This window comes from Convolutriloba macropyga, chromosome 4, assembly GCF_964194025.1.
Source record: "Convolutriloba macropyga chromosome 4, txConMacr16.3, whole genome shotgun sequence".
Classification (NCBI taxonomy): domain Eukaryota; kingdom Metazoa; phylum Xenacoelomorpha; order Acoela; family Convolutidae; genus Convolutriloba; species Convolutriloba macropyga.
The window spans coordinates 55,137,799-55,161,685 of record NC_134471.1 but is presented as its reverse complement, the minus strand read 5'-3'; the positions used below and the strand labels follow the sequence as shown (position 1 = coordinate 55,161,685).

The following is a 23,887-nucleotide window of genomic DNA, read 5'->3' as shown; positions in this document are numbered from 1 at the left end:
TGGAGCGGAGCTTCAATTCAATGGCTAACATCTCAAACGTGTCTGTTAGAGCAGAATCAATTATTTTGGCGTGAAAATTCACTTTATATATGAAACAGAGGCCGCCCCCTTCTCGTGAGACCCTGGCATGTGAGTAATGAGAGTAGTTGTCTGAATGTTTGTAGCACTGCTTGAGAAGAAATTCGTCCGAACGTTGCCACATTTCACATAAAATAAAAACATCTGGATTGGATAGCATTATAAGTGAACAATCTTTACAAGATCATATACATGCGATTCAAAAGGAGTGAGTAGAATATTTAAAACGAAAATATCTTCAGAATAGTCGGCTCTCTTTCTTAAGTCAATTAATTTTAAAATGTTTTCTGTAAACTGAAAATAGGCACCAGGGAAGAGTAATTACTATATCCATTGACAAGAACTCCGCATGGAATGATTCGACGGATATTACTCTTGTGGTAGTCAACTAATTGTTTACGTGGACAGAATGTTCCAATTTTTATAATAGGACAAAAGTTAGCTTAATTTCCACAAAAGTACCAACGTATTTTCAACGAAGACTAATCCGTATATCTGTACCATTTAACTGATAATTAATATTCGTAAACTTTGATTTGAAGCTCAATTGATCTGTTTTGTCATGTTTAAAAACAAAATGATTAGCATTATCGTTTTCAAGCTTTATTTTTTGCAATCAGCAATTATCAAATTTACGTCGTCGGCAGAAAATGTTCCAACTAGAGGCTGTCATTTTTTATGCCAATCACTAATGAATATTAGAAAAAGATTTGGTTCTGAAATTCATCAAGAGCTCTACAGTTTTGTTCAAGCCGACTTCATGTAGTTCCATTAACATAAACTGAATGATTAGTTACTTGTCTATTTGTTGGTAATATGAACGAGATATTTATTATTATCAAAAGGCTTTGCTGTAAGTTTTCGTTTTTCTTTTCCGAGAACACCAATTCCATTTCGAAAAACCATCCTAAAAGTTTTTCCTAAAAAATCATCCTAACATTTAAAAACATGGTTGAGTTGACTCTATCAGTTTCTTCTAACCACCTCCAAAGTTTTCAAGAGTCGGTGCCATCAAAACGAGAATTTTAAATTTCTTTAATTTTAGAGATTTAAATAAATTACAAAGAAGAAAAATAACAAACTTGAGATATATACTACGCGGAAAGATAAGGAGTAAATGAACATTTAACAATTAAGAGTTGACAATTATCATATTAAATTAGTCTGAAATCAATATTATCCATCCAATTAAAATAATTGCTATCAATATGTAACAACAGCACTAGAGGCAATATCTTGCGCCTCATTTACCATCAAGGAATGGCTTTTCATCAAATGCGTTTTAAGTCGATCACGCCGCTTGATTTTTACGTCACAAAGAACGCATTTGAAGGACACCTGGGTATGAAGGTTTAAGAAATGTCGCCTTGCTTTGTCACTATCGCGAAACGTTAGCTGGCACTCTGGACAAATCCTGCGACCGTCCACCATTTTTGGAAACTTAGGGATGCTAGGAAAGGTTTTGGGTTCGGACGATGTGTCATTTTGGGGTTTGGGAGGCGGAGGGAGCAGGTCGTTTGGAATTGATGACAGTGGATTGTTATTGAATTGCATCTGTTGTGACGATATGTTTCCATTTTGAAATTGATGGCTGAAGCGCTTCGGGTCCTGAAGAAATAATATTGAAAGTAGACCTCTAGTATCAAGGTATAATAGTAGAAACATGTTCACAATAGTAATGGGGGGTTTGCGCAATCATTGCTCTTACGACTCCAGCTAGCATATTTGCAAACCCCCCACGTATGTGCCATACTTTTATATAATGAATTACTATGTAATGACACGTGCTCTGTAAATGGGGGGGATTGTGTAATTATACTTACGTAAATTTAAGCAATGGGCGCCTGTTTTCTAGGCTAAAACTTACATTTTTGGCGAATGCGAGTTCGGAACGGATGTTTGCAATTTTCTTCATAGATAGATCCAACACTCCCGGGATTGGCTGCTGCTGGACACTGGAATCCATGGATCCATCTGAAATAAAACACTGCATAAAAGTAAAAGAAGAGCCAAAAATGTTGAAATATAAGTATTCACTAGGCAATATGGCTGCTATGGGAAAGGACCCCTTTATGTTTTTATGTTCTGGTAGCTAATCAAAGCATATGCTTCGCGAGTAAAATATTCGCGCCCCTGATAGTGAAAGGGGATCTTTTCCGTTTGTGCCCCCCCCCCCCCCCCAAGCTTAGTAGGTGTATATTATTTGCAACCCCAGACAACACGATCCATTTTTTACACAATGATTTACTGTGGAGTGACGCGTGCTCTGTAGCGCGTCCCCAAACGCAAAATATCCGTAAAATCAATAAATCTTTTCTGGGATCTATTCTGTCCCGTTCAGCGTTTTTTATGACCCCATATGAAAATTAAGAGCTGTTATATAACACATCACTATTAAAAAATAGCACGTGCGTGGGGACGGAAAATATCCCAAAAGTTATAAGATCTTCTCCGTTTGACCCGACCCCCCCCCTTCTCCGTTTGACCCGACCCCCCCCCCCCCCCCAGTTGCAGAGAACGGGCCATTACATAGTAAATCATTAGGGAAAAATATAGCACGCTCTGGGTCTTTCCCATTATAGCCCCCCCCCCCACGAATAGCCCCCAATTATGGTATGTTTACGATTGGGGGGCTATAGTTTATCTGACCACTGAACTGGGGGTATACAATGGGAGAGACCCCACGCTCGTCTGGGGGTGCATGTAAACTGCACCCAGTAAGCTGGGGGCACAAACGGAAATGATCCGCCAACTCAAATTTAATTAGGTCATAAATGATGTCTCTCCCATTATAGCCCCCCAGCTTAGAGGCCATATAACGTATAGAAAGCATGGCAATTATACCACAATGGGGGGCTATAATTTCGTGTGGGGGGGGGGGGAGCTATCATGGGAAAGACCCCATAAATGCTCCTAAAACAATAGCTAGGAAAGGAAAGGGTGAGTCTTTCCCCATTTTCCCATTATGGCCGCTTCATTCCACCTTGTGAAATTTACCCCCCCCCCCCCCCCCCCAATTACAAATAATTTACCATAATTTCTTGAGGGAAGAGGGGTGTGATGGGAGGGTAAAATATAGTTACTTTTTATGACCCCCAGAGAAAAACAGGAATTGTTGGGTCCCCTCAGTAGAATATAGGGATCTTTTCTGTATGGGGGACAGGGGCTATACGTTATATGACCACTAACTGGGGGGGGGGGGGGGATAATGGGTCAGACCCTAATTATCTATAGCCGATATAATGTAACCCAAATGGTAGTAATCCAATAATATCACAGAAATTATGGGTGTTTCCAATTGTAGCCCCCTCTGCTCATTGTGGCATACTTACAGTAATGAGGGATATTCTAAGGGAACCAAAATTATAACGATTGGACGGAAATTTTAAAGGGGGTGGTTATAAACACACGGGCGGGGAAACGGTATAGATTCAAATTTTCTTACTGTTCAAGTAGATTGTACGGTCAAAATTTGTCAAAACCTTTGAACACTTTTTCATGTGAGACACTAATTTGGGAGCGCACGTGCTGTTATGTGTCAGAGCAAAATTTTCAAGAATTTATAATGAGTTGCGACAATTGATAGAAAGCAGTTTTGTTATTAAACGCTCTATTCCCAGCGACGTCTCCCTAAACAAATTTTTTTTATTTTGTAATTTATGATTAAACTAATTATCTTCAATGTGTGACTCTTCACACCACTGACGAGTAATCTGTGGTTAGATAACAAAAAGTTGTAGCAACAAACGAATTAGTTTAAGAACTTATCAGCTTATTGGGTATATTAAGCAACAGTTGCGTAATTCTCAGACCGTGTTACGTAATGATGCGCTCAACAAGTGCAAAACATTCGACGAGTGGCCATGTTGGGTCTGGGGGAGATGGATGGTTACCCTCACTGTTTGGAGGAGGGGGTTTGTGGACGAGGGCCAAAACAAAAGCTGAATATGAGGCAGAGCGCATGAACAGAATCAGAAAGGTAAACTTCATTTTAAACGTTTAGGTACTTGATTAAACAAAGCTGTTTCCTATCATATACTTCAGCATCATTATTTGGACGTTTCCCGCGGACATTAGCTAAATGGGTACATGTTATATACAAACACTTGCTCTGACTTGTTCCCCTTGTAGACCTTTGAAGACCTGACCCCGCCCGTTTAGTGGGGCTAGAAACTAAAGCAACTAAGTAGCCCTGAGCTCGTTTACTAGGGCATTTCCACGAATTCAAATCTCAAGACTAGAATAACTCAGCACACAAGTATTCAATATTTTAGGGCACCCTCCAATTAGTGCTGATCTCAATAGCAATCAAACTATGGATCTCGTTATTCCACAACAACGGATCCATTTTCACAAACACGGATGGCCTAGTGAGCATTGCACCAACAGTGATACTGGCACTGGCCGCTCTAATGCAGTTGCAGCACTTGAAGAGCACCAAAGTTGTCCTCAAGAACAAGGACAGCATAACAGAGAGGTTAAAATCGCTTTACTAGTTAATGAATATCTGTGATTTAATTACTCGTAACAATCAGCCATTTCTAGTCTAAACATCCAAAATATGAGCCAAATTGTCGCATTAAAATATCTCATCCCAATTTTGACCCAATATCACAATATGTCAATTTTGACCCAATATCCCAATATGTCATCATCCCAATATGTCAACCTCTAAGAACCTCCGGATCTTTTCCGTTTGTGCCCCCCCAGTACGTTATGCTCCCCCCAGTTACAGAGCACGTGTCATTACATAGTAAATCATTATGTAAAAATATTGCACGTGCCTCTGGGGGTTGCAAATAATATGCACCCACTAAGCTGGGGGGGGGGGCACAAACGGAAAAGATCCGAACCTCCTTTAACACCATAAGTATAAGTCCCCAAAACAGTTTCTGTGAATCTCATACTTGGGGACTAGTGAGCTGAAACGCTTTTGCCCGCTGGCTGCTACCTGTTTATCCCGTTTTTGAGGACGAAAAGTCAAATGGGTCAGACGAAAAATCGGTCAAGCGAAAAATCGAATACAAAAGACCAACAGGACTATTATAATTGCTACAAACTTTGTTCGAGAGCAATTAATAACAACACATAATTTGTAATGGGGGCGTAAAAAACTGGGGGCCAAAACAGAATAGATCCGATTTTCGTTAACTTGGAAAAAAAATGATGCAAAATTATGCTTTCCAAATAATCTCAATTCGGTTTGAAGTAAAATAGCTACTGCAATTCGTTCCTTATATCTTGTGAGGAATGGTCTGGCCTCTCTTTGGAAGATGGAGTAGTCAGTTTCAAATCAATCGTGCTTTCACATCAGTCCTTCAATGAAATTTTCCTGCACACTTGAACTGCTGGAAATATGCAGCGCATAAATGGTCAAATTATCTGGGGAATAAAAGATTAAAAATTTGCTATTTACGGACACTGTCTTCTTTTGAAAGACCGGGTCCTGCTAGCTGGACTATTTATCTCAAAAGTTATCTTAGTGAAACTACAAAAAAATACGGTTTTGGGGAAAATCTCAGCCGCCTTTTCGACAACCGCCTGAAACAAAACCTAAAAACAAAACAACTCATGCACAAAACAAAGCTGGCAGATTGCCAGAAAATAGCCGCAATAGCTTCGTAGATCTGCAGTCTCAAAAAACATTAAAAAAGAGAGACAAAAAAATCGTCTTTCCATTGAAGTTGATTAAAAATCTGTATAAGTTTTTGCTGCCTCTATTAGCTGCTCTCAAATAAATTTCATTTTGAGTGACAAACACCCATTTGACCTTATCTCTTTGAATTAAAGTCAATAAAAGTCAATTTCAAAGTGAGGAATGAGGAAGTCATTTTTGAGAGTGAAGTAAGTCAAATGTGACCAAAGATTTAATAAAGCGAATGAACAAAAAACAACTTCCACTAAGAGCAAAAAATGACGTCACAAACGCACTTCAGTTGAAATTGCAAGAACGAATGAACAAAAAGCAGATTTAAAGTGGTTGTGACGTCATTTGGCCGTAACAAAAATCGCAACAACGAAATAAAAACAACCAAGAGAAGGCCCATAATAGCCCCAGCTATCGCTGTGCGGCTATTAAAAAGGAAAACAACTAATTAACAAATCTCTGCTACTCGAATGCGTGGAGAAGTGGATAAGGTTGCCCCCACGAGCTAAATCATTGAACTGACAGCATAATTTAAGACACGCTTTAAGTGGCTTCGTCTTCCGTCATTTTGAAAACATAGCTGACAGATTGCCACAAAATAGCTGCGATAGCTTCGTAGATCTGCAGTCTCAATAAGAAAGAAAACACAGACAGAACAAAAAAGGAATTTATTCTTTTGATTAAGGGCTGAGAAATAAAATTAAGACAAATGATCTGTATAACTTATTGCTGCTTCAATTAGCTGCTCTTAAATAACCTTCAATTAGAGTGATATACACTTAATTGACCTTATCACTTTGAATTAAAGAAAAGAAAATACAATTTGTGAGTGAGTTAAGTCACGTGTGACCAAAAACTTAATCACGCGAATGAACAGAAAACGCACTCCACGAAGAGTGAAGAAAGACGTCACGCACGCAATTCAGTTGAAATTGCATGAACGAAAGAACAAAAAGCAGTTTTGAAGGGATTGTGACGTCAATTGGTCGTAACAAGAATCTTGACGACGAAAAAAAGAAAAACTAGGAGAAGGCCACAAATGCCCTCAGCTTTCGCTTCGCGGCTATTGAAAAAATTTGGCAATAGGCATATTCGCTCTTTTGAGTCTTATTTTTATATTTAAAAGAACCTACGACAGCCTCAGTGTGATCATTATACTTAATAAAACTAAATAGTGCTCGGTAATTTGTAAATTGATATCTGGCGTTAGTATTTAGCCTTACATTTATGCTTTCAATTTTCATGTTTACACGAAAAAAGATTTTGTAAATGCGTTAAATAATGATAGATCTCTTCCGTTTGCACCCCAGTACGTTATGCATCCCACAGTTACACAGCACGTGTCATTAGATAGTAAACCAACAATTAAAAATATGGCACATGCGTCTGAGGGTGCAATTAAAATGCACCAACTAAATTGGGGGCCAGCATAAACGGAAAAGATTCTTATTGATTGAGCCCAGGCTTTTCTACCGAACAATGGTTGCCATTTACGGCAAGCAGTCCACAAACCCTTGGAAAACTTTTTAAATTGACTTGAAAACTTTTAAAATGAACTCTTTTCAATTAGATTGCCGTCATTTTGAAAACATAGCTAAAAGATTGCCCCAAAATAGCCGCGATAGCTTCGTAGATCTGCAGTCTCAATAAGAAAGTAAAAAAGACAGCCCAAAAAAGAAATTTATTGTTTTGATTAAGGGCAGAGATGTAAAATTTAGACAAAGAATCTGTATAACTCATTGTTGTTTCAATTAGGTGCTCTAAAATAACCTTCAATTAGAGTGATATACACTTAATTGACCGTATCACCTTGAATTAAAGTAAAGAAAACGCAATTTGCGAGTAAGTAATCAAAATTAAACAGATTGACGAAAATCATCAATCACTCCTCGAGAAGCAGCAAAGGATATTAAACTTGTTTGGAACTTTCAGCTGGATAAACACAGAACCGACAGCTTAAAAGTTTCATTTGGAGCAAAATTCTGAAAAAATCGAGGCCTTAAAGTGCACAAAAATATTGGGATAATTGCCAAGCCATCAGCATCTCATCAGAGGAAATGGAAACCTTTAGATGAAACAGTTAACAATTTATCAGTTAACAAAAAGAAACAATTTATCACAAAAATTAGGAAGTTTGAACCGAAATGTATTTTTTCATTTTTTACATCAGGAAGACACTGACAGTTGGGTCTAAAAATATTTGAAAAGCAACTGAGTAGGAAGCAATTTGGTGGGAGATGACTAAAAGTATAGAAAATGAGGGATTTTCACAGCTGTCAAATTGTTTCGTATCCACTGCTATGTAACATGACCACAGAAAATTTTCCTCTTAGTTTTGAAAATGAGCAAATTCTGAATAAAATTGATGACGAAAAAAGCTCTATGATGTCGCCAATAAAGACTTTTTCTAATTTCGTTCCGCTGCCCTTCACAGCAGCAGCAAACAAGCAAAAATTTTCTCATTTTTGTCTTGACTTACCTCTATGATGGTTCAAAGCAAATTTTTAAGAACTATCAAAACTAAAAATTTCAATTATGATGGCTGATTGACGTTAGAAAACTGTCTTTCTCTTTAAGTTATTTGCTGACCATTTGCAGAAAACAACGGTGTTAAATATGAATGAATGTTTAGAAGGGTTTGGCAATAAAACTAAAAAATATATTTCATTTGCAGTCCTTCCATCCTAGCTCATTACTAGTTAATTAGTTGATATACTGTATGACCTAGTCATCTATTTCAATTTTGAATCTCAAATTGGTAATAAAATTTGAAAAAAAGTCTCAAGTTAAAACAAAAATGAGTCCAACTTGAGGTTATGAAGCAGAGCATGTAAAGTCAAAACGCTTCGCAGTTCCATATTACACGAAACGTAACCCATGTACAACAACATCCGTCGCTGACTTTAAAAAATCTTAAGAACAAGTAATTTTGCTCCACAGAATGACACTCAAAGTTGAACATTGTGTACGAAAGAGGTATCGCTCGAGACTATATTACTAAAAATACTCACAGAAAAGCAGTAAGGTAACATATGAATCGTTTTATATCAAATAGTGAAAATATTAATAGACAAAATTGTAAATTAGTGAAATCTTGGTTCATTAACAATCATTGATTTGCCAAAAAATCTTGATTTTCAGACTCAATCCAGCGCTCCTAATCTTGGTTTGCCAAACTAGATCCGACATCCTACTCTGGCTCCTACTAGACACTACCTCAATATTCCCAGGATTTGATCTACCCTCCCTTGGTCTCAAAAGCTCACTGTGGGGAGGGAAAAGTAGTCACAACAGCTGGGCCAGTTCCGGTATTCTGTGTACAGCTGTCATGTGTCATTTTGTAATTCACAGAGTCATGGAGAGTGTCATTCACAAATCATCTTCATTGCAGTTAGTCTTGATAAACTGCTAATTACTACATGAGACGAGAAATCCAAAAATAGCCAAAAAGAGACAAAAAACCACGTATTCATATTGGAAATCAAACAGAATTCATGTTTCTTTTGAATATACGTATGATATGCGCTTACAAACACACCCACATTTACTTTTTGAACCCCGAATTTTGACATTACTTGAATGGTTCTCTGAAAAATGTCGAACCACATTTACAACCTGAGTATAACAAACAGTGCTTTCTTCTTTACAGTGGACTAACAATCTGCGACAGCTGTCGAAAGAACCCCTCACTGACCCAGAGGGTGAGAGATCACCTAGTGTTGACAGCAGGGGTAGTGGGATACGTTTACATTATGTACTGCTACGCTACCAGCACAGGTACCGCGTTATGATTACAAACAAGTATATTGTTTGAATCTGCTGAGCGACCAACAATAGGTTCTTCGAAAATAATAACTCCTTTAATCCAATAACTCTGAAGAGCGGAGATCTGAAAAAGAATTCATCTGAAGAAGCATTGAAATATCAACCAATGGGTATCAAAACTGAACATGATTTTTGACAGTTCCTGGTATTAGATATTACAATCTAGTTTGAGTCCCATACGCCTCTCACTTTTCCTATTCGAACTCGGCTTATCAGAGGGGGCTAGTAATTGATATACTGACACAATAAAGAGGGTATATTGAGAGGGTATATAAAACAAGGAGGCTCGGTAAAGTGCGTTTGCAAATAATTCTCCAACCCCCCCCCCCCTCATCACAGTTTTGACATAATTGTCTACCAAATGAGGAGGAGATAAAAAAAACTTTCAAAAATTCACATATTGTTCGAAAATAACTGGTGTATCAGTTGAAAAATGCTTTCAACTCAAATAGGTTGAATGATGCAGCATTAGAGGGCCATTAAGAGACTTGCCACTAACGAGAATACGTGACACCAAATAAAATCGTTGAGATCTGTCAATATCCAGCAAGTGTCTAAAATCACTACAACCACGACAACAAAAAGAACAACGTATACAGTCTTAAAAATTCAATTAAATTTGGGGAGAAAACGGTGTCGGAGCCATTAAAACAGTAAGCTATTCACAAATAACATTAAAAATTGTGCTTTCTTTCACCACTCAAGGGATCAAAAGTTACTGTGATAATGTTACAACACAAAACAAAAACCAACCCCAAAAATGGGCAAAAACGCAAAAACTTTTATGGAAACTCGTATAATCAAAGCTATAAAATCTGCTAAAACATAAAAACACAAATAAAGATTAAAAAAAGATAGATAGAAAAAAGATGCTATCTGTCCTAACAGATTAGGCTATGTTAAGCTAAGTATAGTTGACAGAAAAATATCAGAAAAGGACACACCTCAAAAATCTATTAAATTTTAAAAAGCCAAATATTTTCAAAAGTCATAACAACCATAAAATCTCAACTAAAAATACTAAAAAGATTAATTTTCAACTCCCAGGAAATCGGAAGGACCAGTCATAAGTGAGACTACCTCACAGGACTACGTTACAAAAACATAGTGTTGAAGAAATTGAAACCCTAAGCTATTAACTGAAAGCTTGTAAGTGTCTACTTGAGTCTCATTTGAGCACCAATAACTTTCTTTAGAAAGAAACTATATGAAAAAGACTAAAGTACCACAAAGATTGACCACTAAAAAAATCACAATTCTTTAAGGTAAACACGTAGTATCAAAGCCATGAAAACAGCTATGTCTGCTTTGGTTTGCGTTTTTCATAAAAAAAACGTTCGCTTCTTTGGAAAAAAAAACTGAAAAACATTAAAACCATTAGTTATCGACTGAAATCATTAATTACTTTCAATAAAAACTCCAGAGGAAGCCATTAAAAGGTGTCATTATCCAGAATATACAACCTCCAAAGAACAACAAACACAAGCAGAAATCAAAGAACAAATCGAATTTCGCGAGAAAACAATGTCGAGGCGATTAAAACTATTTTTTAAAGATTAAAAAAAATCAATTACAACTTTCAACGCTATTGGGAACAGCCATTACTGTGACTATGCAAAAAAAAAACACAAAAACGAACCAAAAAACGGAAAAAAAACAACTCGTCGCATCAAAGTCATAAAACCTTTAGTAAAAACAGAGAACAACAAAAATCACAGCAAAGCTAAAAAAAAATCAGTTTTATTTCTAAAAAAAATATGTTGAGTTATAAAAGTCAATATGTATTAACTGAAAGCAGTGCATAGATTCACATATACCACTTATGGAAGCCAATTAAATATTTTACCAGTGAAACTAAGTCACAAGACTGCAAGAAGAACAACAAAAGCGGGCAAAACTCAAGAATTCAATGTAAATAACGAAAAACAAATAGTCGAAGCCATAAACACCCCGATTTCCTTTGAAAAACTGAGATATCATCAACTGACCGGATTGCATGAGTATGGAATCAGTAGTTCAATGAGTACTGATTTGAAATCATTTTGATCTCTAATTAACATAATAAAAAAAAGAAAATTATTAAAAAAAAAGCGCCCCAAAAAATTCAAAAAAGATAGCGCCCTAATAAAAAATGAATATCTTTTAGATTGTAAAAATCCACAATGAGAGCAAAACTAGCCTCGCTATTGCTGCGCGTCCACTAGAAACACGTAATTTGTTCCAGCGAAAAAAATAATTTGATGAAAAGGCAAATAGATCAAAAATATTTTGCTCTAAAACATTTTGCTGATCAAAAGTAAAAGCTTTCTGGATAACTATCGAGTTATATCAGCTAGAACCCGGCATACTTTTCATTCAAGAACACTCTAAGGAACAGCAAGCAAGCATAGCTATGTTTAGAGGCAAATTTGAGCTAAGCGGGCTGAAAAAGCACATTAGGTGATACTTTTGATGCAAAAGGCTGAATCAAATAGTTCAGCAACTCTTATCTATCTTCTAAGATAAAACCAATAATATTAACATTAACAGATATTAGAAAAAATGACGGCCAGTTGAGCGTAAACTACGGGAAAAGTGAACAAAAAACGCAAATCAGTCGAATCTTCACAAAACTTTAGACACCGATATCTCCTGGGAAAGAAACAAAACTGAAAAACCGTTCCAATAAAAAAATCAACGCTGGAAGGGCTCTCTAGAGATACTACCAACAACTCTCTAAGAGGAATATATCGATCGGCCAAAAATGACTGAACAAAAAACCAGCTGAGCATATAGTTCCTCCCCACACTAAGGTGGAGATAGAACAACAAAGATCAGTAGAGAAAATGATTACCTAACTGCGTGGACCCTAGAATTCCCTAAGCATTGATTAACAATATCTGAGGCCACCGCCTAATTAAAAGCACATGATTGACAAAGATAGGGTCTCCGGAATTTTAAAAATATCAAACTTTAACATTTTACGTAATGATAATGCAACACGCAAACCCAATATTAATGCTCAAAACTTAAAGATTTCATTAAGATGGATGGTATAAAGGAACTAATAAATATGTGGACCTTCTTCAATTTCTTTTGCACAGCGGTAACAAAAACGTTGACAAAACGCAAAATTTGACTCATGAAACTAATGAACAGAAAACTCGGTTCCATAATGTCGGTTTGTCTGATTTTAGCAACTTTTTCTGATAGAGACTGCCGTAAAGGTAATGAAAATCGTCCAGAACGGCCCAAAAATTAATTGAAATGAAATAAGTCTATGGACTGGTGCAAAATTGAAGTGCTTTAATTCGGAACAAATTTCAATATTAGTTGATTACAGTGATTACTACTAATCAGTAAAGTATTTGCTCAGATTATTGATGTTTATCAGAGGGTAAAAAAAACCTTTTCTACCATCAGACCTGGGCCTTTTTATATGTTCAAGATGGAATAATTAAAAACTTGAATAAAATTTTGAACTGAAACACCTACATTGTTCCTTTTCTGGTACCTATTTGCTTCTTTTTGTTTATAAAACTTAGCTGTTCCTCAGAAGTTCGAAATAAAATCTATTTGCACACAATATTAATCAAGGGGGTCAAAGCAGACGTAACTATTGTGCACAGGGACCAGTACTGGATTCCAAATAGCATACTTTAGTTGCAGGCCTAGTATGCTAACCATTACAGGAACTAGTTTCAATTTCTTGGACTTGGGCAACTCATGTTCTTGTACTTCAAGGCTTCATCTCTCTAGTCAAGTATAGGTTGAACAAGCTGAGCTTCAAGTCAAGCTTATCTCATGCACAATATACATTAAGAAATAAAAATCAGTGCTATATAAACAGCAATTGACGCAAACGAATTAGCCAGAACGCTATAGTTAGAACATAAAACTGCTGACGTCAAACAAATTGCTCTGACATCACAGCCGGAGCAATTTAAATCAGAGGCCGTTTTAGCTTAGATACGTTTCTACCCCCTGAAAGGCACATCAACCCGGGGGGAGTTCGAACCCTATACCTCTGGAGTAAGACACTTACGCATTAACCACTAAGCTATCATGTTCTTCTGATTGGTCTTCTTACCATCGAATTTGTTTTAGCAACAGAGTTAATTTCTAAATAAAAGCAGTTTAGGTCACGCACAAACCAAGAAGTCATTTTTGAAAAAATCAATTGAGAGGTGAAGCTGAAAGAACGTACAAGAACCAAGCAAAATGTTGCATAGAAAGTTAACAATATTTGCTTCGAACTTCGCTATAGAGCTATTATAAGAAAAAGTATCGGTTTTATTCAAGGAAAATCAACCAAGTTTAGTAAAAAAAAGCCTCAAAAAAGATAACAACCGAGAAGCTTTGCATTATCGAAATTTTTAAAAAAGTTTTAAAGAACTGATGTTTTCAAAAACAACTATGAACGTTAGTTGATTGCGAAACAGCATATTTTCCAGCTAGCAGAAGAAATCTGTTTCTGAGGATAAAAAACACGAGTAGCTTTCATTATCTTTGTTCTATAGTCGAGACTTTGAATGTTATAAAACTAATGTAATTCATTGTCTCAAAACGAGCAAAACTTGGCTCTTGGGAGATTTGATGAGATTTTTAACATAAAAAATTTCGTCTGATTTACGGAGGTTGATGAAGAGCATTCCGTTCTTTGAATAGTTGTTTTTCAAGCCATCGGCCATTCGTTAAAGCTAGGCATTATTTAATTATCGTGAAATTATAAACAAATGGCAACTCTTAACACTTCCAAAAAACTATATACGCCTTTGGGTGTAAAACATTTTAGCTTGCATTTTGTGTTACCTATAGACGAAAAGCATTAAAAAAAACTAGTTCTGGCCTCATAGGGAAGTTTATAATCGAAAAATTTGGAATTCTATTTGAGAGCTTTTTTTTAGAAAAATTTTCATATTTTTTTTTGTTTTCCGTTAATGACAATTCTCATTTACAGTCAAAAATAGCCCAATGAACAAAAAAATCGTTTTCACGGAATCGCTCGTGTTTTTTTGGCTTCGATTTTGAGTTTTCGTAACTTTGAATGAAATGTTGATTTTCTATTTGAAGTTTAACCACAATTTTTGGAGTCCTGTGTCACAAACTCGCAGGCTAAAATTGCATTAGGTTTCGTACTAAGCATTAAGTGAACCTAGCTAGTACTTTTAGTGGACCGCTAATGGCGGTTAAAACATTAAAAAAAAATCGAAAACTATTTTTAACATTAAATCATAAAATTATTTTCGTGAACTGTATGTCAGTCTCAGTAATGACACGAAGACTTTCCCTCCTACATCAACCAAATTAATTTGGTTAGCGGTTTTATCTTCTAACTATTTGTTATATGACTTCAATGTCACAAGATTTTTTAAAAATTTTATACAATTTTTGGATATTTTTGTATAATTGGTCTTTTTGAAATCATATCACATTATCCAAATTTTGATAGCTCCCACTGGTTTAAAAAAGACGTTCATTGGATCAAAGATAAGGTTTTCAGAGAAAACCTTATGGTTTAAATGGCTTCGAAAATTTCTCGCACTTCTCTACTGAAGTTTTTTAAAAATTTTGCCTGTATGTGTTGTTGTTTTCATAGCCATATGACTGATTAAGATGTCCTATTGATTACATATGCGTGAAAAACGTCCCTGTCGTCCCATTGAAGCATAACTGAGTGTATTTATTGAATTCCTGTGAAAACTATTGAAATTAATGGCTGTTAAGACTTTAAAAATAATTTTTCGAATTTTTTTTAACATTAACCAAACTTAACCACTTTTTCGTGAACTATAAGTCAGTCTCCGTAAAACAGGACCCTCGTCATTTCTACCTAAAACAAAACTTATCTAGTTAGCGGTTTTATCATCTAACTATGGGTTTTATGACTTCGATGCACGAGTTTTCATAAATTTTTTTAAATTTTGGATATTACTTTTCGTAATTTTGGTTCCTTTTAAAATCTTATCACATTATTCTAATATTGACTGTTCCCATTGGCTTAGGAAAGACGTACAATGGATCATAGACAATGTTTTCAGAGAACAGCTCATGGTTTAAATGTCTTCGACACTTTTCTTGCCCTTTTCTACTGAATTTTTGGATTTTGCCTGTATTTGTTGTTGTTTTCGTAGTCAATGACTTGTTGTAATGTTTTCTTGATGCTTTATGAATGACACACACATCCTTGTCGTTTCATCGAGGCGCAATTTAGCGTATTTACTGGCTTTCGTTTAAAGCGGTTGAATTTGATGGCCTTGATACAACGGATTTTCTCAAAAATTTCGTGATTTTAATGTATTTGTTCATATTTGTTGATTTTCTTAAGTCATATCGTTCAAAACAAAATACTCTTGCTGTTAAAGAACTAAATGGAAATAGAAAATTTTTCACTAAAAAGTTCGTTTTTAATGGCCTCGACACTTTTCTCGCTCAATTTTTTTTGAATTTACTGTTTTTGCCTGTTTTTTTTTATATTCCTCAGGTAGCCGTAAAATGGTGACCAGTCTCATCAGCTTGTATGGGAGGATTGAATAAATGATCTTACCCGAAGCAGTCACTTTACAGCAATTAGTCTTAAAGTTTCTAATATTATACTTTTTCATAGAATTTTCAAACTTTTCAGCTTTTGTTCTTTTCGTCAACTTGTAACTTATTTTCATCATTGAGATGCCCATCCAATTACGTGTTTTTCAATCGTTAACAATTCTGCTGATATTATGTCGTAACTGATGTTTCTTTGTTGGGCAATGTGCGTTTTCATAAAAGATTTGTGAGGGCTGTAGTTATGTTTCTTTTTCTCTTTAGCACATTCGCTTAAAAACAGATCCCAATGATTTTCGAATCTGGCCCAAATGAACTTATTTAATCTTTCATTATAAATTTAGCTGAATTAGTGTTAAAAAAACTGAAATAAAACTACATAATATTCAGATAATAGCCAATGATTTCAATGGCTTCAATAATTCGTGTTTTCACAAATTGTTTATAATTTTTTGAGTTTTTCTGCATGTTTAGTCCGTTCCTGTGGCTTAGTCTAACATTGGTTTCATAATGACCTTTTAGTCTAACATTGGTTCCGACCCGAGCTCATCTACATTTTTGACAATTGAGTCAAAAATGTAGATGAGCTCGGGTCGGAACATCATGTGCGAACGCACAATAACGAGCATCCTTGTTTGATTTATTTTAAAAGTGAGCCTCGCTGGTTTCTAGGCGTAGCACTGGGACTGACGCATTCTACAGTGATGGTAGTGACGTCAGTTATCTTCGAGTGGTCAGCTGCCAAAATGGTACACTTTTGCCTAAAGGTCAGTTACACACCGAGTAACTCTAACTTTAAATAATACTAAATTTTCCAAAGTATAAGAGATTTACACCTGAAGGTGTGACAGGAAGTGATTAAGGGTAATTTTACCAGAACCTCGTACCGGGGTAAGATAGCAGAAATTAACTGTTTTCACCATGAAAACCATTTGTATTGTTTTGACTTTTACTCGGGGAGAAGAGAACAAAAATAAATTAACTACATGATGCTGGAAAATTACGGTGAATGTGAAGTCTTACAAAAATGAAAACTTGTCGGAAATCGAAAAGAGTAGGCGAATCGAGCCATATGGATGTCAAAGTTAAGAAGTTAAACTACTAAACTACCCCCCTCTCCCAAACTAATTATTTTTTCTATTATTTGCAACCGCTACTTAGTCGCAAGTGCTGTTTTAACATGCAATAATGCGCAACACAATAAGAATATGCTGAAAAAATGTCGAATTGGCGTATTGGTATGATGGCATCATAAATACTTGTATACTTTGTACTTTTTTTATAGTTTTCCTCGTGTCATACTTTTTTCACAAATCGAGAAACTACAAAATTGGAAAACACGGAATAAGGAATGTTTTCAGAGAATTTGAAAAAAATTGTTCACTCTCGCGGGACCATACACAATAGCTTTTTACATTACTAATAGTTCCAACATTACATACTTCCAAATAGCTCGAAAAGAGGCAACACAATAGTCTTTCGTAATCAGCTATTGCTTTCAAAATTGAAAAAGCTAATGACCATTAAAAAGTTAGCAGACTGTTACAGATAATCATGCTATTCTACAGTTTGTGGATTTCAAAATAAGATTGGGTAGGTATATTTGGCACAAATTAGCAGCCAAACAATCAGCGCTATAACTAACCCAAAAATTCGAGCATTGATCTGCTTCAAGTCGTTTAAGTGAAGTCAGTCGACCACAAAGCAAGAATCAGAAATGTTGTTTTCACAACAATGTCCAGACATAAACTGGCCAATTAGATACTGCTGCTACCGGCACTGAAGTTTGTCATTACGATAGCTGATTGACTAACAAATGGTCCACAATAAATGAATTTGCAGAAGGTCCAACAATAAGTTATTCGTTGTAATAATACGTTATTACAAAACGAAACGTTGACAATAAAGAGAAAGAGAGAAAGAACGCAACTCGACGATTTTGTTAACAATGTACACCCCACTTTTGTTCATGTGCAGAGTAAACCACCCCAAAATTTAAGCTGCGACCATTCTATACCACTAGCACAAGATAGAGAGAGAGAGAAAGAAAGTATACAATATTATGCAACGTGTTACAAATACCACCCCACATTAGAGCTAGCTCCCCCTCTGTTTAGTGGGAGCAAAGAATAACCACCCCCAACATTTTACGTATTGTGTTTATTGCGCGTGTATTTACGCATTAGGAGCACACAGCATAAGCTGCCCCAAATATGGTTAAACAGCATAAAAACCAAAAATGCCCCCCACCCACCCACTCGCCCTCATTATACACGCCCCCACCCACACAATAGTGCCTCAAAGAACATCTCCTTCCCCCATTTTGCAAAGCTTCCATGCGCTCAGTCGTATCATTCCCTCAAACTACAATCCAATGACAAATTAGCATAATCATTTTTTCATCTACCAGAAATCAATAAGGTTAAATTTTTGAGCCGCTTTATTATTTAATTAATGAGTTAAAAAATATTTCCCAGTCGACTGGAAGTATAAATCGACTGATTGTTGTTTAGGCTTTATAGTACTCTCACCCACCATTCGCAGCATGTAGAGAAAGAGAGATCGAATAAACAGAGAACCACCCCCAAACACAAAAGTAACCTCCCCCAATTTAATGGGGGTGGCCATATCGTAACACACGGGGAGCGTAGGAACTGTAGGCATATGTGCTCTCTCTTTCTCTTTCTCTCGCTCTTTCTAGCCACCTACGAAGATTGGGAGGGGTATAGAGCTAAGAACCGCCCAGGTCCCCGCAAATAGAGTTGCCCCCTCCCCTGCACAGTAGAATAGGGGGCGTAGCGCCTTTGAGAAAACAACACCCCATTACCAACCACTCTTTGCAGACTTGTGAACAAAACTGGGCCCAGCCTACCGTTATTTATGTAGCAAAGGCCAGTTAGGTTTAGTCTTAACAAGAGAAATCAACAGATCAGTTTATTCAGTCATTAAAATAGCTGTGATCTTAAAGACAACAATTTGTTTTCACAATAAAACCCTTTCAACGTTATTTAACTACCAGGCACTTCAAAAGCAAACAGAAAATGGTACCATTTGTGATATGTACGAACCATATGACTTTGACGAAAAAAGGCGAACTCTAAAATTCCCCGACGCTTAAAATTTTTTGACTAGAAAAAAAATTAATATTAAAAATAAGCCTTGATAAAGCGAGTAAATTCTTAAAATTCTCATCTAAATACATATTTCTGCAAATATTCCTACAAGATGCAACGATTTTTCGACACTCACACATAATAAAATCAATACACTACTGATTTCTCCATCAGGAAGCCCCTATCAAATCAGAAACCCTTTCGATTTGAACGCAGTCCCTTAAAAAACACAGGCATCTGTGTAAAACTGAATACTTGGAAATTTTTTCCAAAAATATCTTTTCTAGCTGTTTTCTGTCCATACACACAAAACCATAAAGTCCAAATTTTGTTCCTAAAAACAACAGATAGACCTGGGAGGAGCAAAAAGCCATGCCTCCTTTATAGGATATCAATCAAGAAATTTTATAGTCATACAAAAAGGAGCATCTCAGAAATCAGATATTTTCTATTGTAGCCTAGGTGCGGAAAATCGATTCTATTGTAGCCTAGCTCGGCAGAAAGTTCATCGAGTAGCTTCTAATGATGTTATTTGAGTGCATTATATACCACGCAAGGATTTCAGTTATACAAAAATGAAACCAATGACAGCGCATTTTATTGACTTTTCAGTTGTCAACTGCGACCAGTCAAGTTTGCGCTTCACTCAAAAAGTAAAGAGTAAGAAAGCCTACGCAAAAACCCAAATAGGTCAATTATACACAGATACAAGCTAGAAATAGGCAAATTGCAGTTGAGCTCGATAACATTTGCAAAAACAACTGCAGCAAGATGGCACCACAATGGATAAAAATAATTTATCCTTCTGAAATAAATCATTTACTTCAAAATCATTCAATTCAAATTTAATGAAAAGAAAACTGCAGAAGTTTAAAGACAAGGCTTATCCTCATACATATAATTAATTAGCGTAATTATCCAAAGATTAAATCTAAACATTCTACGTTAATATGGCATATTCAATCAAAACAAATCTACAAATATGACAATTATCTGCTCTCTGGCCAAAACTGATTTTGCTCAAAATTGAGGCAGTAAACTATGAGCAATGGGAATTGCGAGCAATGAATTAAAAATGAGAAGAGCAGTCTGCTTGGCAATATTCTAAAACATAAACCACCTAACGTCAGACTAATTGTTCTCGAACGACTGGCGAGGCAAACATTTTAGAAGGGGGCATAGGCTAGAGATACTTTTACGGTTCAAAACATCAGCTTACAAGGAGTTGGAACCCACGACCTCCCGGATCAGACTTGGTGACATTACCCACTGCGCTACATGGGCTATGTACGTTCATAGCTCACAATTGGTTTTGTTTTAACAGGCTGACTTTCTGAATGCGCGCAACTAAAAATCACTCAAGAAATCAAAAAGTCTCTCGGGAAGCGGTATCGAAAAAATGTTCGAGAAGAAAATGGTCAAGCAAAAATTTTGCATAAAAAGACAGACGCTTGCAATAATTGCATTAAACTTTGTTCGAGAGCAACTAAACACGAAATCAGATTTTAATTTTAAAAGTTAGAAATAAGTTTTAACACAACCGGAAAATTACCTAATGGGTAGCTGCGAAATATAGCCGCAGTAAAAACAAACGAAGGACAAAAATATAAATAGATTCCAAAAAGACCAATTAAGCTATCTTTCTGTTTTGCAAAATTGTGTTGAATGAAAAATTTTTCAGCACATAGAACATTGGGACCTGTATTAGTCACCTCTAGAGGCTAAGAAAAAGTGCGAAGACCGCGAACTAATAAAGCAAATGGACCATGCAGTACATGAGTTATCAATTTTATGTAAAAGGTTTAGAAATCAAAAACAGCTACCACCTGCAATTGAAGTACCCAAGATTGGTACTCAAAATAATCTGTTTTCTTTTAGAAAACATACAGCAAAACTTACCATAGCTCATGAGCAACTAAAGACATTCGGAAAAGAACGCGCAAAAAAACGTTAAAGTTTATCTGTCATAGAAATTTTACAATGAATTACGCGGCAATGCAACCAGTATCCAATAGCCTTTCAAATGATATTAACCATTAGCTATACAAAAAGACTGAAAAAAATTGTGGTACAAAAAAAAACAGTTTTAAAGCGGGAGCTATTCTGATTGGATTGTTAAAAATTCTGATTAGAATAGAGTCCAAATACCGGGCATCAAAAACTGGTTTTTATGGGTTTATCGTTTATAATTTCCTTTTTCGATACTGACGCTGTTGATTCAAGATTATACTGCTCAGCAACTGCTGCTTAAAAGCAATATGAGTAGAAAATTTATTTGAGCAATAGGCGTCTATTCAATTCCCAATGAATGAACTCAATGAATCAAAACAAAGGGCAAAAATTGCTAAAATGCAAAAAATTTCAATATAACCATTAAACTTGTATTAATTACCAAAAAAATTACAAAGATTTTCAATAGAAGATAAAAAATAATTATTATTATAGACTATTCAAAACTCTTAACCGAAAATAGTCTAAACCAAATAAAGCTGCATGAAAAATCCGCAGTTGAACAAAAAATTCTGCTTGCCTAACTTTGCGGCGAGGTCAAAATAAGAAAAATTACATAGCTGTCAGAAGCTGAAATATCTCAAGCCAACTGAGTTGATGAGGTAGGGGAGGGTTGAGCCGAACGGAGCATAAGAAATAATAAAGCCATCTTAAATTTCTCTACTTTTTTTTTACAAATTTCCAAATTTTTAACAAACGTTTCAGTATTCAGAATCAACCCATTTTTACATTTGAGAAAATGAGTTGAGAAATGGAAAATGAAAAGCCAACAATTGTATCAAGAGATCACCTGGACGAATATTTAATAGTTGTTTCAGCATGCAGAACTGGTCAGACTACAGGGTAGACAAACTGACAATCTACTTGCTCTTTTAACCTTCGTTGCTTCACATGTGACCCTATTTCGGGGTTACTTTTGTCCAGAACAACGCACAGAATGTACTCAAGCGTTGCTTTGGACAGATGCTATCAGGTTAGATCAATTTAACTACAGTCAAACTCTAGAGGTCTACCTGGAGGTAAAATTCATACAGAAAAACGTACATACATATCTAAGCCAGCGATATAGATCATGACCTATTGTACTTCACTGCAATTCATCCTTTTTGAGATCAAATAAAACTTCTTTCGTAGAAATAACGAAGACATCAACAACAACATTACGATACGATTGCTGTAAGATTCTTATAACATCATCATAATCAATTGGTTAAGAACGCATCATCTTAAAGTAAATTGACCACATTAAGTCGGTTGATGAATTCAATAACAGTTGCTCTGATTAGATTGATTAATAGACATTTGACTACAAATCCAAGAATGTTGTCAGGTACGCACCTCAACTACTGCTGTGGTTGAGAGCATTCAATGCACAGCCTCCTAAGGTGAAGTATACAACTTATGCATTGTCAATATATCTTGAAGCCATTTCTATTTACCAATTGAAATATAATTTCAGGTTTCCACATCGTGGTTTTCGCCGTGTGTGGTTTGTTCGGGAAAATGAAAATTGACCAATCTTTGGATAGTAGCATTTAAGCGAAATCCAGATATTTCTTAAAACTTCTCGTTATTGTGAATAAATTTGCTGTTAATCTATGCTTGATAAAAAAAACAGCCGAAGAAACAACCAAGATAATTCAAAATTGCATTACATTTTGTATCGCACGAATATTGGGTTTTCAATAACGTCACTGTCCCGCTCGTAATAGCCACGCAGATCCAAATTGATAACTGAATGAATTCCGGGATAACTTTAGACTTGCAACGAAAAACTACCAAGCAGGAGAGTAAAATAAAAGTCAACAGCGCGTACAGCACTCGTTCGAAATCGTCGTCAATTAAAAACATGTTCTAAAATAGAACATCACTTCACCTCAGCAAAAAAGTCTTCAATAATGTCGGTCTAAAAGGTTTTTCAATACATTTCAGAACAACTTTGACAGCGCTCAAATGATTACTGAAATTATTGTTTATAAAACGAGTCATAATGCAGAGATTAAACTTTCCTCCAAAGAATTTTCTAGGCCGTAAACAAAACGTCATTTATTTGCAGTTTTTCAGCAAGTAAACTAGCAGCGTCGGATTCTAATCCATAATTGTTCATTGGGTGTGTCTTCAAATTTTCTTTACGGCCATACTCGCGGGCACAGATTTCACATTTCATTTCTGCGGATTGGTAGACAGATTTGAAATGTCTTTAGGCCTTCGATAAGATCTCGAAAAAAATTGAAACAAAGCGGGTAAATGAGCCGACCATCTGGCATTTTTTCAAACAGAGGTTGATCGTCGCTACTTGATTCGCTGTTCGCATTGTCAGCAACTTTGAGAGTCAATTTCAACTTCGCAGTCTGTTTCTGAAAAATACCATTTGACTGCCAAATTCCAGCAGAAAGAAACCCTTTCACTTGCTTAAAATTACCATGGCTCAGAGTAGGGACCGAAAACTACAATCTTTGGGGTCGATTAAATTTTTTCCAATTTAACATCTTTCCTCCCATTAACCACCAATTTCAAAAGATAACCACCGCAGGGCAAGATTTTCTCAACGACAGGCGAGCGGTTCTTTTTGTCCGTATCTAGTTGGAGCTTAGGGAGGCTAGCTTAAGCTTAACTGAGGGCGTGATGAAAGACGTCGAAAATGGGGATGCATGGGGGGGGGGAGTGATTACGGAGGGGTGAGGGGGGTTTC

General features: G+C 36.1%; 4 protein-coding genes across 8 annotated transcripts in view; 1 reads left to right on the top strand and 3 right to left on the bottom strand.

Annotated features, from left to right (window-relative positions):
- Positions 1 to 23,887, bottom strand: part of LOC142337770 (uncharacterized) — a 346,563-nt gene that overhangs the window by 8,107 nt on the left and 314,569 nt on the right. The window lies entirely within an intron of this gene.
- The window catches only part of LOC142337764 (dynactin subunit 4-like), a 618,078-nt gene that overhangs the window by 279,623 nt on the left and 314,568 nt on the right, over positions 1 to 23,887 (bottom strand). The gene's annotated exons all lie outside the window — the stretch shown is intronic.
- Positions 1,099 to 22,669, bottom strand: LOC142337768 (uncharacterized). Of its 3 annotated transcripts, none has more exons than XM_075387269.1 (3): positions 22,534 to 22,669; positions 1,946 to 2,052; positions 1,099 to 1,686 (listed from the first exon to the last, which is right to left on the bottom strand). In XM_075387269.1, the coding sequence occupies exons 2-3, from the start codon at positions 2,042 to 2,044 to the stop codon at positions 1,282 to 1,284; spliced, it is 504 nt and encodes a 167-aa protein (XP_075243384.1). In that variant the 5' UTR covers positions 2,045 to 2,052; positions 22,534 to 22,669; the 3' UTR covers positions 1,099 to 1,281. The 3 variants fall into 3 exon arrangements, with proteins under 3 accessions (XP_075243384.1, XP_075243383.1, XP_075243382.1); XM_075387268.1 differs by lacking the exon at positions 22,534 to 22,669 and adding an exon at positions 17,718 to 18,090; XM_075387267.1 differs by lacking the exon at positions 22,534 to 22,669 and adding an exon at positions 3,524 to 3,637.
- Positions 3,636 to 22,851, top strand: LOC142337766 (uncharacterized). Of its 2 annotated transcripts, none has more exons than XM_075387265.1 (8): positions 3,636 to 4,057; positions 4,353 to 4,555; positions 8,906 to 9,115; positions 9,375 to 9,502; positions 16,745 to 16,839; positions 22,014 to 22,168; positions 22,526 to 22,580; positions 22,655 to 22,851. In XM_075387265.1, the coding sequence occupies exons 1-8, from the start codon at positions 3,902 to 3,904 to the stop codon at positions 22,700 to 22,702; spliced, it is 1,050 nt and encodes a 349-aa protein (XP_075243380.1). In that variant the 5' UTR covers positions 3,636 to 3,901; the 3' UTR covers positions 22,703 to 22,851. The 2 variants fall into 2 exon arrangements, with proteins under 2 accessions (XP_075243380.1, XP_075243379.1); XM_075387264.1 differs by having other exon boundaries at positions 3,637 to 4,057; positions 8,867 to 9,115.

Excerpts from the sequence above, each read along its gene's own strand:
- LOC142337768 (XM_075387267.1), bottom strand. The coding sequence starts at position 3,578 with ATGAAAAAGTGTTCAAAGGTTTTGACAAATTTTGACCGTACAATCTAC. Across the intron at positions 2,053-3,523 it reads CCGTACAATCTACTTGAACA|ATGGATCCATGGATTCCAGT; the intron begins GTAAGAAAATTT and ends GTTTTATTTCAG. Across the intron at positions 1,687-1,945 it reads AACTCGCATTCGCCAAAAAT|GACCCGAAGCGCTTCAGCCA; the intron begins GTAAGTTTTAGC and ends TTATTTCTTCAG.
- LOC142337766 (XM_075387264.1), top strand. The coding sequence starts at position 3,902 with ATGATGCGCTCAACAAGTGCAAAACATTCGACGAGTGGCCATGTTGGG. Across the intron at positions 4,058-4,352 it reads GCATGAACAGAATCAGAAAG|GGCACCCTCCAATTAGTGCT; the intron begins GTAAACTTCATT and ends TCAATATTTTAG. Across the intron at positions 9,116-9,374 it reads CACAAATCATCTTCATTGCA|TGGACTAACAATCTGCGACA; the intron begins GTTAGTCTTGAT and ends TCTTCTTTACAG.